Raw genomic sequence first — 17,984 nt, forward strand, 5'->3', positions numbered from 1 at the left:
TTATACCGGTTTGTAAAATGATTCAAAATTAATTTTAAAGTTTTACTCGAATAATGAAATTTTATTGATTTTCATTCGATTTATGTAATTATTGTACCTTTACTTACATAAGTAAATATATATATATATATATATACTAGTTACCCGAACAGACTTCGTTGTGTCAGAAGTTAATAATAAAAATTATTTTTTATTTTAATTTTAATTTTAGTTTTTTTGTAGTATTAAAACCTTCCGTTAAGGAACATACGAAAAAATAAATTAACCTAATTGGTCGAGCCAATCTCGAGCTATCTTAGCAACATTCATTTTTATTTATATAGATATAGCTTTAGACCATGACTGAAGTAAAACTTAGGAAACGTAAATTTCCCTCTTTCTATCTTCACTAACTTATATCTCTCTCCAACTTTCATTCACCTCACCGGATCACACTTTTCGTAACACTTTCGTCACGATTTCACCAGCTTACTTTCCAAGTCAAGCGTGCGTAAAGAAATTTAACTTCAATAAATATAAAAATTTTCACGTGTAACGTTATACACGTAGCTCGCACATCCCCCTAAAATTTTACCTTGCTTGGTTCCTCCGCGGCGCGTACACACACTACTGCGTGTCTTCGCTCTTCGCGTCTTTATGTACTACATAAAGACGCTCGCTACTTTGTATCCATATAATTTACTTTTTATTAGCTTATGTACAACGTATTACTTATAAAATATCTATTGAAGTAAAACTTCCCTACGCACGCTTTACTTAAGTAAGCTGGTGGATGCGTGACGAGAGTGTTACGAAAAGTGTGATCGGGCGAGGCGAACGGAAGTTGAGAAGGATATATAAGTCAGTGAAAATAGAAAGAGAGAGAATTATGTTTCGTAAGTTTTACTTCAGTCGTGTGGTTCAAAAGCACGCTCATTTTTTGAAATAATGAAACTAACGATGTTGATATTCTTTGTGATATTGTACGTTTTAGCCTGTAATATCCCACTGTTGGACATAGGCCTCTTTTTTCATGTAGGAAAAGGATCAGAGCTTAATCTATCATACGGCCCCACTGCGTGTTGGCGAATATATTTACCTATGTTTAATTTTTTAATCAAAATTATCGTTTTTATGAATATTTTATTAAATATTGCGAATAAATAAAAAAAATCTAAAATATTTGTAAATGTGATTTTTTTTGCGGAAACCGGGATGTCTGGCGTGAACTTGGAGAGGCCTATTTCCAGCAATGGACTGCAATAGGCTGAGCTGTGATTTTTAATGTCATTTTTTTTGTTTTTGAACTTAATAATAAATTCAGATAAAACATTTGCATCTATATTTTAATTTTAATTAAATACAAGTAGGTTCCTTTCAAAAAAGTTTTAGTGAAATTCGTTGACGAAAAAAATGTTATCATGTGTCACAATAACAATTAGTACGATTCAAAAAAGTTAATAATAAAAATTAATTAATAATTACACTCTGTATTGTATGTGTATGTATGAGATGAATTTTCCGCTATAATAGGTTAAACGAAGAGAGCAGTGTAATCTTATTTGAGTATGGTCTAACAAACCGGAAGGTTCCATTACAGACAGTTGAGTTTAAAAGATGGTATTACCTGTAGTATACTCGGTATACTCGGGCTTCCTTCTACTATAATTCTATTCACGCTTACTACTTTTTTAAATTAAAAATACTATCAGATCACAACAAAAATATAAAGTAAAGACATAACCTACTATGGACCTACTATTTAAATACATTTTTTAATCTAATATTTTCTTTTAACAAGCAATAAGTAGAAAAACTGCATAAAGCTTTTCATATGTAATCATATTTCATTTATGCTTACTGTTAATTTAATTAAAATTTGATATATTGATTGCTTTGAAAGTGATCCATTCAATTTATATATTTACATATCAATGTTAAGTACCTTTTTATTATTATAGATTTAGGTTAACAACTTAACATAATTAAATATATACCTATAATAATAACTAATTTCTTAATCCAAAACCCTTTACGGTAATAAAAAAGCATCTAAAATTTTAACGACACGCTATCTCAAAATGCAAACTCGAGTCGTAGAAAACATTATCCATTTTAGCGAAAATCCGCCGAAATTAAAACTAAAACGCCTGACCCGAATTTGAAATTCGAACACACACACAAACACAAAACAATACTACACCGATAAGCGTACAAAGACAGGTATCGCCAACCCTCTGTAAGAATTCACTTTTGCAAAAATATAGGAATAGTTATACGACGCGGGTGGGGTTAGCCCGGGAAAGGGGTGGGGGTGGGAGCAGGAAGTGGGTTGAAGTAGTGGGGTGTTTCTGCGCCGGGCGGGGTGTCTCCTAAAAACGGTTAAGTAGCTCCCTACCCTCTATAACTATTTTATGTGGTCCCCTTAGAAAGACAGCGAGATGGGGCCGCGGTGATACGCCTATAGCGTATTTCGGCTGGGGGAAGTGAAATTTTAACATGTCTAGTCTGTTAAGAATTCATGTCGGATTTATAATTAAATGTCTAATTAGGGTATTGCTATGTTTTCGTGCGTGCTCCTGTGAATGTTAATTTTTAAAGCGTTTTTGATGACGATTATAAATTTTATGTTTTTTTTTTAAATATGTAACCGTATAAATTATGTTATAAGAAAAACAATTCCAACTGAAAATAATCACTAAAATTCTTCTACCTTCAAAATACCATATTTTACATAAATTTTACACGAAAAATAAAAACCTAAAGCAAAAGAATACCACGTTATATACACACACAAACATAAAAATAAAACACGTAAAAACCATATAAGATACTCACGCACCACCAAATCGATAGAAGTAGGTACACAAACACACATCGGAATCTTCAAAGGAAATGACAATTGTATTAACACGTCAAGAACGTCTTTTGAGGGTAGATACACGTATATCCACCTGTCCAAGTCACTTGCGATATAAAACAGGTTTAATTCAATATCGTATTGTAAAAAGATAACATAAGAAAAATAAAACCAGCTCTATAAACTTAATTCGTGGGAAGATGAGCTTTTTATTAACCTGTTTTCTTGTTACGGCTTGTGTTAGGGGATCGTGTTGTAAGAAGTATTTTTTTAAAAGAACTTTTTTCTAAACTTATATTTTTTGCCTTCGATATTGATAGATGTCATTTGTAAGAAAAGCAATAACCTTTTTTTGCTTAGTTTTATTATGCAAAATTTGAAAATAACTAATATTAGATATAATTACGGTTAATACGGAAGAAATAATTTGTATTTTCCGAGGGATTAATTGAAAACTTTTCGTACTATTTATCCTAAAACAAAGACCTATTAGTATTCCGTAAAAAACTCTGAACTAAACATTTTCATACACACCTACTTTTTTTTTGTACAAAATAAAATATAAAATTAGATAATCGTACGTTATTTGTAAGTTTCGATCGTGAGAAAATTGTGAATATTCCGAATGTTACAATGAAAGCGTACCAAGTTTAAACTTGTTCTCCAATAAACCAGATTACTAAACTATCGTCCACACGTAACAGGTTAGAGAAACTTTATCAACGCTAAATTCCCAACTTTATAGAATTCCCACTGAACAACATCGTTGTAAGAAAAACCAGTCGAACAGAAAGGGATCTCAAGTCGACGAAATCAAGATCGGAATTTATCCAACTGGTTTAATAAAATAGGGTAAAAAACTGGACAACAATACTATTTTATCGTTTTTGAACATTTTTAGAATAAGTATTTAATTTATACTTTATTATTATTATTGAGAGTATCTAATACAGAAGACCTAAAATGTGTAATAAAAAAATACTAACAAAATAAATTCTATGTGAATGTTTGCAAGCCCTGTACAATTGCTTGTAGCCATGTAAAAAGCCAACGTCTAAGGCGCGCGGAGCGAGCGGGCGGCGGGCGGTGGGGGCGCGGTTCATATACACACCTGTTTTACGCTTGTGTGAGTGCATTCGCCGTAGATGTTTCCAAGTGTGAGTTTATATTTTCATTTCAATAGTTTTTACGTTGCAACCGTAGGCGTGAGGTGTCCGTGTGTGAGTTAATGCCGTATTGATTTAGCCGCTATGGCAAAGTTGGCAAGAAATTTATTACCTTTAAGATAAGTGGTAGTGAAGTAAACCGTTTACTTTTGGGTCTGTTTATAGACTTGTTTGTTTATAAATGCTCGATGAATGAAACGCTCCTAGTTTAATTTATTTGAAAGCTTCAGTTCTATTTGGTAATTTAATTAGAATAAATATTTACCTTTGATAGCAAGTTGGTATTTGTTACTATTAAAATTATATAAGAATTATTTATAGTAACTGCTTTTACTTATGCTTTTTTGTGAATTTATTGAAATATCTTTTGTATTTTAAGTTATTTTGTAGGTACATAAATTATAATTATATGCATTGGGTTTTACAAAATTCTTCTATTGTTTATATTTTATTTGAAAGAAATATTAAATCTGAAATAATAATAAAAATATTGTCTTTTTTCGAATTTTAATTAAAACACAATTATTATTACCCCCATTATATTATTACTCTAAAACATTAAAAAAAAGTTGGACTTAAAGAAAAATAAAATCAAATATTAATAACCAAAAATAAAACGTTGACAACCCCTGCGCGTTTGAAAAAGCATCGTCTAAGGAGGCGAGAGGGAGGGAGTTATATTTTAAGATGGCTTCCGAGCGCGAATATCGACGCGTGCCCGGCCCCCGCGCGTCGCGCCCACGAATTTTACTAGCACTGATTTGTTCTTCGTTTACCCGCCGCGGGTATGCGTTTGTTTCGATGACTTTTTTGTTAATTATTTAAAAGCACTATTGAGGGAAAATTTAAATTTTAATTTAATTAAAAATCCTTAAAATACTACGTTTTTTAAGATTACTTTATTTTTAATTTTAATGCTATAGAAATAGTTTACGTTCGAAAATTTAATATGTAATTTGAATTTGATTCTTTTTTTAATTCTTTGTTTTAGTATTCTTAGATAACTTTTTTTTTTAATTTTTTGCTTCGGCAGATAGCCGTGAGGATTAAGTTTCAGAACGCAATAGGGAAATAATTTGACTTTCAAATTAGATTTGTTATTTTTTTATTTCTTTATTGTAATATGCTTAAAATAAAGTCTAAGTATACTAAGTTTAAAAAAAAAAAGCTAATGTTGAGAATTTTAATAACACCGATAGGTATGTGCTTCGCTTACTCGCCGTGAGGATTGCGTTTGCTTAGATAACTTTTTTTTAATTCTAGAACGCTACAGAGAAATAATTCCAAATTTACATTCGATTTCTTATTTTTTATTTATTTGTTGAAGTATCCATAAACTAACATGTAAAGTCCTAAAAAAAGCAAACGTTGTGATTTTAATAGAACTGATTAATTTACGATAAGCAAGAGAACTGCAGTTGTTTTTTATTTTTTTATTAATTTTAGTACACTACGGAGAAATCTTGCTTTCCAAATTTGAATACTTAATTTGTTATTGTGTTAAAATATTTTGTTGTAATAGGTATCTGTTCTTAGATGATATATTTTTTAAATTTTAGAACACTATGGAGAAGACGTGTAACCTACATTAGAAATTTAAATTTGTAATTTTAATATTTAAAATTGATTCTTTTTGTCAGAAAGTTTTGTTGCCCTGTCAGCATATATACATACCTATTATGAGTACACAAGTAAACTTAAATTTATTTGTTCTGTTAATGGAAATTTACTGTGCTATAAAGGAAAGCAATGTTTGGGATATAGTGGCTTATTTTTGATTCACTTACCCGCCGTGGATACCTACTACGTTTGCTGAGATGACTTTTTTAATTTTATTATATTTTATTTTATTTTTTTATTTTTTGAATATTATTATTGGCATGAAATTTAACTCAAACTTTGCCAGCGATCTTTTTCTTTTAATTTAAAATTTGATTTTAGGCGTATTTTTTTTAATTTTATCATGTACACCTACCTGATAGTGATTGTTACTCGTATTTTCTGATCATTCTCTGACTGAAGCGTGATAGACTATGAATCCTACAATAGTTTTTAATTATTTTACTAATTATAAATATACTATTATCAGTAGTTTACACTTCAGCCTCTAACGGCCCACCGGCTGAGCCCTATTTCTCCAAACAGGACGAGGATCGAAGGCCAGTCCGCCACGTTGCTCCGTTGTTGGCGGATGGATATTAGTAGTATCTACCAGTTTTAGTAGACTTATTGTTTATATTATGTACCTACTAGCTGACCCGTACTTGCTACCGCTTTACTTTCGTGAATTCATCGTTATATTTTTTACGTATAGGAATTTTTACTACGACGCAAAAATAAAGCATCATCATTACAGCCTATACAGTCCACTGCTGGACATAGGCCTCCACAAGTTTACGCCAAAAATAACGTGAACTTATGTGTTTTGCCCATAGTCACCACGCTGGGCAGGCGGGTTGGTGACCGCAGTACTGGCTTTGTCGCACCGAAGACGCTGCTGCCCGTCTTCGGCCTGTGTATTTCAAAGCCAGCAGTTGGATGGTTATCCCGCCATCGGTCGGCTTCTTAAGTTCCAAGGTGGTTGTGGAACCTTGTTATCCCTTAGTCGCCTCTTACGACACCCACGGGAAGAGAGGGGGTGGCTAAATTCTTTAGTGCCGTAGCCACACAGCACAAAATAAAGCATAGTTAAAATATAATAATTGTTATAATATTGATACTTCAACTTTTTTTTAAATCCGTAAAAAATCTGCTTTCAGAAATTAAAAAAAAAAAGTTCTTTAGTTACCTATTTACCTGTTAAAAAATATTAGGATCCAAGAGTTTGTACTAAGGTAAGGACACTTAACTACAGATAATACAATACAAAGTCAATAAGAATAAAAAAAAAAAACTTATATAGTATCTCTTTATTCTGTTTTCAAATTGACATTTAGACGTTAATAGAAATACATTTTATATGACATTAGCAGTGGAAAGGACTCCGCAAATAGAAAGAAAAAATACAAAGAAAAATAACATTTTCATACAGAAAAAATTGAAAATAATATCAAAGAAGTTCATCAAGAATTATAAAAGAAATGCAATAATTAATTTGAGTTGATAATATGGAAAAGTACAGCGGTGATGATCAACCTACGGACATCCGACCAACACCTGATGATTTTCTTAATTACTTGCCCTGGGCTTGTAACCAGTTACAACTGGATTCGACTATTCTTATCAATAAGGTTTATCAAAGTAAGTTTGTTGTAAAACTTTAGCCTGATAATCCGTTTGACGTAAATAAGCCATAAGTAATAATTGTTAAGTACTAACCTATACTACCTTGACTAGCCCGTTGGCGCAGTTTGTAGTGACCCTGCTTTCTGCTCCTGGGGTTGCGGGTTTCCATCCCGAGTCTGGGTGTAATATATATATTTATTTATATATGTATTACTTAAAAGTATGTTTAACAAAAAAAATATATGTAGCTATACCAGTCAGCTGTTACCTATAACACAAGCATTAAGTTGCTTACTTTAGGAACAGACGACCGTATGTTTATTGTGTAGATATTTATTTATACCATACATATATACATTTCTCGTAATGATGATCAGGCCCGTAATAGTCTGTAGCAAACTTGACGTCAAAACACAAATTCCGCATATATATCTTTGCGTAAAAATATTTTTGAAGTAAAACTTCTTTAAGCACGCTTGATTTTGGGAGTAAGCTGGTGAAAGTGTATCGAGGGCGTTACGAAAGATGTGATTGGGCGAGGCGAACGGAAGTTATGAGGAATATATGAGTTAGGTCTAATGCACACTTTTTTATGTACAACTTATTTTTCAGATGAGTACGTTAGCTCAGCTTTAACAGACCGAAGTAAAAAGGCTAAAAGTCGCGTAAAACTGACACAATCGCGTTACGATGTCGGATCGGATCAAGAAAAGGAGTCGACTTCAGGTTTACCACAATTACAGTCAAGTCACAAGATAGTGAGGATATCAGCAACCTTCGACAGCTTTGATAACTTGGTTGAAATTAAATTTATCAAAAACAAACACATACCAAGAATACTGTTTAAAATAATCGGTTTAATTGTAAAATTCTTGCCAAATATTAATAAAATTGTCATCAATGGTGGAATGGATAAGTACACGTTATATGAGATACATAAGTTTCTAAATAGTTCTAATATAACTGAAATTTGTTTAGATGGCTCATTTTTAAAAGAAGCAAATTATGACATTTTGCTGGAAACACCTAACTCTATTCGTCACCTATCTTTATCAATATGCAAAATAGATGATTTAGTTGTTGGGAATATAGCCAGAAAATTAAGTTATCCATTACCTGCGTCTAAATCTTTATTTATTCTCAATTTATCTTCAAACAGTGTAACAGACGTTGGAGCGAGATACTTAGCAGATGCTTTAAGATCGAATCGTCAGTTAAGTTACTTGAGCTTAGCTGATAACAGATTGACTGATCATGGAGTTGGTCTTATTCTGGATATACTTACAGAATTTTCATTAACAGAAGACGAAGTATTCGAAACTAGACAGAGACATATGCTATATTTAAAACGTAAAAATGAATTAATCGAACTGATGCTTAAAGAATTAAAAGCTGGTGAGTTCGATAAGAAAATGAAAAGGAAATCGATAAGACCAACTTCAGCTGCGTCTGGCAAAAAAGGGAAGTTAGAAAAAGATACTTCTTTGAAATCGATCGCTGATCCTAAAAGTCTTGCTAACTTAGATATGTTATACTACGAAAAAGCATTGAACATGGCTGAAAGTAGTCTCGGCGAATTTATGGATCCATACAATTCATACGACACAGTTGTAAAAGATGGTACGGTGTACTCGAAAGGGAACAACGCACTGTGCTATTTAAATTTGGCGTATAATAACCTTTCATATTTATCTTTGAAAAAGATTTTAGGCGTGTTAATGTTTCAGAAGCTTCTAGACAGAAAGCCAAGGGGTCTGATCAATTTGTCGATAGAAGGTAATAATTTACCAATAACTTGTAAGGAGATATCTGAAATCGATGATATATTAGAGATGGGATTGATGGCACACAACCGTAGACTCTCAGCGAGTAAGAAAAGACCGCAATCAAAGACTACATCCCGTTGAGGGGATTTATATTAATATAACTTAATTTAGCATTTTATATAGTTACCAAATCATGTTAAAATTAATGTTTCTTTTCAAACATCTTGATTTTATAGTATTATGTCTAGTTATTTATTTTTAATCATGTATAGTCTATATTTGTATATAATGTTATAATTATTATATTTGTGATGTAATTCTAGATTATTTTATTTTTATTAAATAATAATATTAAAAATATTATTTCATTTTTATTTTAGTTTTATAATAATATCAGATTATTCAGTCAGAACGTTAATATTAAAATTTTATAGTAACAAGATTTAAGTTCAGCTATTATTAATATTTTATATCGTACTAGCTGTGCTCCGCGGTTTTATCCTCGTGAATTTGAGAAAAAAGAGGTTCTAAAATATTATACATTCTATAGCTTGGTAAAAATTTTTCTATTCGAACTAGTAGTTTCTGAAATTAGCGCGCTTAAATTAACAAAAAAATTTTCAGCTTTATAATATTAGTATACATAGATAACATGTTTAAGTAACGTAATTTTTTGTTGCTTATTTATATCATGGTTCAAAAGAAGTTACAATTGCACTTTTTTTTACCGCAGAGCAAAAAAATCAGATTTCAGTTTTAAGATCAATTAATATTCCATTAGCTTAAAATTATTACACAAATCCCACAAAATATAATTAATTAACGATCAATCGATGTTGTACTAGCAATTGTATAAATGATTTTAATAATATAGAGTAGTCAGTTAGTCAGTCAGTTCAGCCTATTGCAGTCCACTGCTGGACACAGGCCTCCCCAAGTTCGCGACAGACATTTCGGTTTTCCGCAATCCTCATCCAGCAAACACCGGCATCTTACGCAGATCGTCGGTCCAACGGGCCGGAGGACGTCCCGCACTGCATTTGCCAAGACGCGGTCTCCACTCCAAGACCCGTCTGCTCCAATGGCCATCGGTCCTGCAACACAGATGACCAGCCCACTGCCACTTCTACTTGCTAATTCTGTGGGCTATGTCGGTTAGTTTCGTTTTTTTTTTTTTTTTTTTTTTTTTTATGTCACTAGGTCGGCAAACAAGCGTACGGCTCACCTGATGGTAAGCGATTACCGTAGCTTATAGACGCCTGCAACACCAGAGGCATCGCAAGCGCGTTGCCGACCCAATCCCCAACCCCCCAGGAGCTCTGGTCACCTTACTCACCAACAGGAACACAACACTGCTTGAAAACAGTATTATTTTGCTGTGATCTTCTGTAAGGTCGAGGTACTACCCCAGTCGGGCTGCTCCGTTCTCTCGCGGATAGTAATATAATCGAATAGAGTAACAAAATTTTAAGATTATTAGTTTAATAGTTATCAGTTACAATTTATCTGTATATATAAAAACCTCGTGTCACAATGTTTGTCTGGACGGATTACCGAAACTACTACATCATCGACATCGGCCCAGTTTAATAAAATTTTACGCAGATCTGTAACTCTGTTCTAATTAAATATAGATTATATTTTATTTCGATTAATGACTGCGATAATTTTATTGTAAAAGTAAAAAATATATATATTGCCTGTCTTTGCGGTACGAAGTTGACTAGGTGAGCTAGTAATTTTTAACATTATCTTTACTAATATTATAAAGAGGAAAGATTTAACTGTTTGTTTGTTTGCATTGAATAGGCTCCGAAACTACTGAACTGATTTGAAAAATTCTTTAACTGTTGGGAAGGTACACTATCTGCGGGGGACATAGTCTATATTACATTTTCAAAAAAATACGGTAAAAACAAATAAAACATTTGAATTTTTTTTTAAATACCCATACGAAGCCAAGGCGGGATGCTAGTTAAAAATATTAAAATTTACTATCATTTTCTATATATTTTGTAGAACCATAAACTTTATATGGATATGTATGTAGATTAGATTTGTAAGTACAATAACGTTTCCAGCGATAAATTGCTTTCGCAATATGTCGTTAAGCGGAATTGTCTTAATTTACTGTTCAGTTTGAAGACGATCGCATGTTTGATAGCTTTTATATACCTTTATTTAGTTGTTCATTTTATTGCCAGGTTCTGATATTGTTGTTATAATTCGTGAATCACTGACGATGCGTTGCAGCGGTCATAGCTCGGGCTTTTGCGTTTGCAGTTCGATCTCTGCTCATGAAAAACATTTGTATTGGCCATACAAATTTTTGTCGTGATCGTAGTGTGTAGACCAATCCTGCTGGAGCTGGATTTATTTTATTCGAAAATGTGCTGTTGTGTGGGTCGTTATACCTACTTAATTAGGAAAACATTGAATTCAGACCTTACATAGACTAGGTAATATAATATAATAATAAAAAAAATTCTTACCAAACCATAAACAGGTGTTTATAGAAAATTACGAAGCATGACTAAATCAAAACAAAATGTTACCATATACGTATAAAAAATACTACTAATGTTACTCTATATTAATGAAAGGTACATACATAATATATAATTAAGGTAGGTACGAGCTACCCACAAGCTAAACGGAATAGTCTGTAAACATCCCATTCTTGGTCAATATAGAACTAGACTGGTTGAAATTACTCGTAATTCTGCCACGTTCTTTTGCTGACTGGCGCATAATTTTTCATCTTAAACTCTCCTGGGCCTAGTGGATACAACATATGTCTTAGAATAGAAAAAATATTAGTAGTAAACACAATTTTTTTATGTAGGTTGGCGCAGCGGTCATAGCACTGGCTGTTACGCTGGCGGTCGCGGGTTCGATTCCCGCTCACGACAGACATTTGTTCGAACATATAGATGTTTGTCGTGGTCTGGGCGTTTTTTTTGTGTATTGTACGTGTTTCCGGACCCCCAACACAGGAGAAAATCCTACTGAGATCCGTTGAGTGTGAAGCGTTTATTAATTAATTTATTATTATTACTAATCAAACCTGTAGCCATTTACATTACTTTCCAATAATATTTTAACCTTCACAGCCATTCATACAGAATTATATAACAAATCATCGACGCGAATCTCATTTCGTTACGAAACAAACTTGGCAACGGCAGACAGAAGTCGAAAACATTAATCTTCAAACGAAACCGCGATCTCAATATAGCGAGGAAGCTATATAAGCACCTACATATTTTAATATATCTCGCACGTAACTTAAGTAACGGGATGAGGAGCAAGATGGCGCCTCGAGCACTTCTTAGCGCGAGGCGTCAACGGGTGTGGAGACGGCTTTTGTTATCAATTAAAAAAAAGTTACTTATAAAATATATAGGTAGAAAAGTTCAGTATAGCAGGCTGTAGTAATCTCAACTTTTTGTGTGCTTTTAAATACTTTACATTATAGCTGGGGAGAAGGAGGGCTAGAGTCGGCAGTGTATTTGCGATACCTCTGATATTTCAGGCTACGGTAACCGCTTACCATTAGGTGTAATAGTACGATTATTGCGGATATTGTCATATAAAACAATAAAAATAATTCTCTCTTGAGGCTAACGTTCACTTTGTTTAAAAAAAATGTTTTAAAATTTTGTAAATATTTTTGTTTTTTTTTTGAATAAAAACCACTGTAGCATTGACACAATGAGGACGTGATTATATTTGGTAATTCAATATCGCTAGTCTTTCTTTTTGGCGTTTTATCCTGTAGGTTCGGCTGCATTGCAAAAATGGTGTGACAGATAATAAAAAATAACGTGTATTTCTTTTTCCATTATTTTTGAAATGTAATAGCTTATTTGAATATTATAAAGCATATTTAACTGTCGGTTCTTTAACAACGTTAATCTGATGATGGATCTACTTGCCTGTAAAAATAATTCGATTTTTTTCTTTTTTTCTATAATTAGAATGATCTATCGGATAATAACAAAACTGAGAGAATCCCCGCGAGTCTCTATATAAATATATTTTCTTTAATTATTCGTTATTAAAATACATAAATAATATAAAATAATACAGAATCCATCTCCATACACGTAGCCAGCAGGCGCACAAAGTTATAATATCTCTGGTTTTCGCGGAGGGGGAGCCATCTTGAGCGAAGGAGGTTTCACGCCTTACTTATTTACGTAACCACGTATATACGTTTACGATTTTGAAGAAAAATGTATATTTTGTACATAAATACAGAAATAATACATATTTTAATTAAATATTTTATTATTTGTGTATATATAAGTTGAAATATACACAAAACACCTTATATTTCAATTTTGAAGATAATTAGAATTCAATTTATTAGTACCTACGTAATTTACTGCTTGTTGTTAAATGGTTGTTCATTACTGGATATGGGTTTCCTGTTATTCTTTCAACATTCCAAGCTAGGAATTCCCAGCGATTCTTATGAAATATTCTATCCACCAACTATGACAAACCATACTCAATCATTGATTGATGATGATGGTGACATCCAAGTACTTCAAGGTCTACAAAAGAATTCAGAACGATTGACATAACACAAAGATGAAGATCAAGTGGAAATAAGTACATATTTTTCGATCAGTTAAAAGTCGTCAAAGAGTAAGTGTTGTAAAGTATTACAGACAAAAAAAAAAACTAAGTTTCTTTACTTTCTTTCTTTTTTTACTTCTATTATAAAGCTGTTTTATATAAGTTTGTTCGTTAATTTTTTTTATTTGTTTTATTATAGATACATTTTTGTTGGATAGACCATTTGGCGAGGAAGGCTCTAAGGCCTAGAGTCTGGGCTATTTTTTCCTCAAACTAACGCCTATGAAACCGCGGTCTATAGCTAATATTTTATAAGCCTACCATGTAAGTCATATACTAAATCACACTACATATAACTTATAAGTAAAGCTTTCATATATAGTTTACGCGTAAAGTAACACAAGACTTAATAATGTCCTTGGTTTTCGCGGCGTAGGGGGTTCCTTGGGCGGGGGGTGTTCACGCCTTACTTATTTACATAATTACGTATAATTCCTATCTTAGTATGTGTAGGGAGTTTAATATTTCACTCGTGGAGGTGGAATGTTCTCGAATTTTTAATCGATTCTAAGAAAGGCGGTCTGAGTAGGTTCCGTTGTTCAGAGATGAGTGGGTCCTGTATTAAATCTTTGATCAACTAAGTACTTCTGTGAAATAAACTATAGTTGTTTATCCTGGATTATTTAAATGTAATATAGAAATTATGTGGTTGTTGCTATGACGTTTTTTTTTAATTTTTGGTTTCGAAGGAAATAATTTAACAATATAAATTAAAAAAGAAATTAAAAATTAAAAAAACTTTAATAAGATTTTACTTCTATGTGCTTTTTCATAGTTTTTAAGGAGCAATTATTGTCTCCAATAATATAGATTTAATTAAAGCTTTCGATTTTATGTCGATTACACGAGCCTCATTTATTATAATTGTAGGTATAGTAATTATTTTTTTTAATATATACCTACAACTAGGTCGGCAAAGGAGCGCATGGCTCACCCAATAGTAAGCGGTTACCGTAGCTATCCTATCGCGTATCTGCATCACCAGAAGCATCGCAAGCATCGCATTGCCAACACTACCCCTAATCCCCCCATCAGGAGCTCTGGTCACCTTACTCCCAACAAGAACACAATACTGCTTGAAAGCAGTACTACTTACCTGTGACCTTTTGTAAGGTAGGTACGTCCCGAGAGGGGCTGCTCTAGATTTTGAGCAGGATATTTCACGCTGTACCCTGCCTCACTTAAATCCCAAAGTTAAAATACCACCTACTCCATGGTTCGATTACTGTATCACTTGTGAAACTATGGAAACTTAGACCGAATGTTAAAGTAAACAAAATTTACTGATTTATATTTATGTCGAATTATCAATAAACAATTATATTTTTTTTAAAATCATATGAGTGATATATCTACGTGATTTTTTGAAGCCTATAAAATGATACTTTAACAAATTAATTAAAAACAATAATCACGAAGTTACTGTCAACTCCTTTTTTTATGCCAAATAGGCAGGCATTTGACCACAATCTCACCTGATGTTAAGTGACGATGCGGTCGAAGGTGGAGCATGCTTGCCTAATAAGGGTCCTCTTATCTGTATATATCTGTTATTATAGGTAACTCTTTCTGGGTTATGTTATTAATATGTTTAATAAAATTCCACGAACAATTTCCGAAATGTCTCAATATAAAGAAGTGTTTATTAAAAAGAAATTAATAGATTGAGCGTATTATTCAGGGAAGAATTATATAGATGACCAGGATGTGTGGACTTAGTGACGCTGTGTTTCATGCAAGATTTACTAATTTTGTACTAAAACACAATCTATTTATTATCTTCAAAAGTGTAACTGCAGAGTTTCTTGCCGATTCTTCTCTGCAGAATCTACATAGACAGTGGTAGCTTCACTTTTAATCACTTAAAAAATTTAATTTGTAAAATGACGATTCGAAAGTGGAAAGAGGCCTATTTGAATAAAGTTACTTTTGATTTTGACTTTAAAGGAAACTAATGTGAAACGATTCATATTAAAGAATACGCGGACCAAAGTATTTATATTATGGTTAACATCAAAAGGCGTTCAGATTTGAATTTGTTAATTTCGACTTCACTAAGTCACTTCAATGTAATTTAATGTTTAACTTATTTGCCTTCAAGTAACCTGGTACTTAAAATTAAGTAATAATGCGTAACCTAGATATATATCCATACCATTTCTCTGATCCGATGTAGTATAAAGGGTTTTATATGTCGCAGTCAATTGGGGTAGTTCGCATTTTATCTAATAGTCTAGCCTTATTAGCAAACAACTGCATTTAATTAATGGCTGGTTCCTCAAAAAGCTAATATGTAGTTGGTACGTACAAGTTATTTATTTTTATTTATTGTACATATCCAGTAAAAACGATCTTTTTTTAATAATCAATTTGGAAAAATCGTCATATTGAAAATTAAACACAATAAAGTGATGCTTTTATTTAAAATTTACAATAACATCATCAGCTTATTTTAACTATGTTCCAATCACATTTACATTTAACGAATATAGAATACAAAAAATGAACTGGACTCCCTTGGGCTTCTGAACTTATTAAATATACAATGTTGTTGTGAAAGCTGATAACATAGAAATATTATTTAAATAATTACGTTCCCTTAGTTTTGGTTACTGATTGTTTGTTATTTAATTTAATTTGAAAAAATATCTCCTAAATCATTGGTGACCAAAAATTAATTTACGTAATCGTCTACCAAGCGCAAACTTACCATGTTTAGTATACATTCCAGTTTGGATAAACAATTATTTTTATTAATGTTTGTCGATAGAATCGAATAGCTTTTAAATAATCTTTTCATGACAATGCTAGGTATTTAAATCAAAGTCTAATAAAGCAAGTTGGCTGCAACATACGAGGCGTAATATCGTCGCGGCATTAGGTTACATGTGATCTTGGTCTATTACGAGATCACAACTTAAATATCAAGTGTGGAAGGCGTAAAATGTAGCTTTATTTTAGTCGATCGTAGTGTAGCTAGTAAGAAGGTTTATGGGGTACAATTTAGTGTTTAATAAAAAAATCAGTCAGTTCGAATGCAAAGCGTAAAAAAATAAATAGCAAAATAATATCAAGAACAGAACAGCACAGAACACATGATTTAATAATTGTGTTTGCTCGCAAACGAAAAAAAAAAAACTACTTCAACGAGTAATATAACGTAGATCGACGGAAAAATAGTCAAGTAACTACGCGTTACAAAGATTACTCAAAAATTAGTAATCAGATCTCGATAAAATTTATATGTAACCACATGATAACCATCAGCTTTCGATTAAATTAAAATTTATCAAACTCGGTACACCCAGTAAATAGTTATTGCGAATTTTCGAGAGTTTCCCCCGATTTCTCTAGGATCCCATCATCAGATCCTGATTTCCTTATCAGGGTACCAAACTAGGGATATCCCCTTTTTAACAAAAAAAAAAGATTTATCAAAATCGGTACATCCAGTAGAAAGTTATGAGGTATAATACAACGTAGGTCGACGAAAAAAGCGTCAAGTAAAAACGCATTATTAGATATAGCTCGAAAAGTAGTTGTTAGATCTTAAATAAATTTAAATGGGACCAAATGACACCCACTACCTTTCGACCAAAAGAAAATTTGTCGAAATCGCTCCACCCAGTCAAAAGTTCTGAAGTAACATACATAAAAAAAATACAGTCGAATTGAGAACCTCCTCCTTTTTTGGAAGTCGGTTAAAAACAATAGAAAGGACGAAAAATATGCGATTTTTTAAATATATCAATTTTTTTATTATCTTTTATACAAACCATTTTCTGACAATAAGGAATAAAAAGAAAAAAAAAAAAAACAATATGTGCACTCGTTAAGTAGTTATACGCGTATGAACGCGTATTTTTAGGTGATTTATTTTTCATATACCTACAAGATTACTGGTTCACTGGTTCGAGTGTAACAAAAACCTTCGTTAACTTATGTAAATGGCTAAATAATAGTAAATAATATTTCAATTATATTATTATAGGTACTATTTAAGTATTTATTTATGAGTAATAATCCAACAAATACTTAAGACGAAATAAAATTTAATTATTTTTACAACTTAGGCGAGCTTTTTGTGGGTACGTTAGTTTCTTTTTTTTTTAATCTATCACTACTGTTTACTGATACAGTAGGTAGGTACAAACAGTCAAACTACAAAGCTTTCTAATTTAGATTGAAAAAAAATCTCAAAATTAAGACCAAACGCGGAGTTTTTTATTACCTACATGTTTTCAACAAATCTGTCATTCTCATCCATAGTAAATCTTACAAATATATTAATACTAGCTGTGCCTGCGGCTTCGCCCGCGTTGGAATCAGTGTGTCACAAAA

General features: G+C 32.2%; 1 protein-coding gene across 1 annotated transcript; it reads left to right on the forward strand.

The window, feature by feature from the left end:
• Positions 1-7,112: 7,112 nt before the first annotated feature.
• Positions 7,113-9,137, forward strand: LOC123666454 (leucine-rich repeat-containing protein 71-like). Its single transcript, XM_045600546.1, has 2 exons — positions 7,113-7,245; positions 7,843-9,137. Exons 1-2 carry the CDS (start codon positions 7,113-7,115, stop codon positions 9,135-9,137), a joined length of 1,428 nt encoding a protein of 475 aa, XP_045456502.1.
• Positions 9,138-17,984: the final 8,847 nt, after the last annotated feature.

Source organism: Melitaea cinxia, chromosome 26 (genome assembly GCF_905220565.1).
Source record: "Melitaea cinxia chromosome 26, ilMelCinx1.1, whole genome shotgun sequence".
In the NCBI taxonomy this organism is placed as follows: domain Eukaryota; kingdom Metazoa; phylum Arthropoda; class Insecta; order Lepidoptera; family Nymphalidae; genus Melitaea; species Melitaea cinxia.

Coding starts and splice junctions, on each gene's coding strand:
- LOC123666454 (XM_045600546.1), top strand. CDS start 7,113: ATGGAAAAGTACAGCGGTGATGATCAACCTACGGACATCCGACCAACA. Junction 7,246..7,842: donor TATCAATAAGGTTTATCAAA/GTAAGTTTGTTG, acceptor CTTATTTTTCAG/ATGAGTACGTTAGCTCAGCT.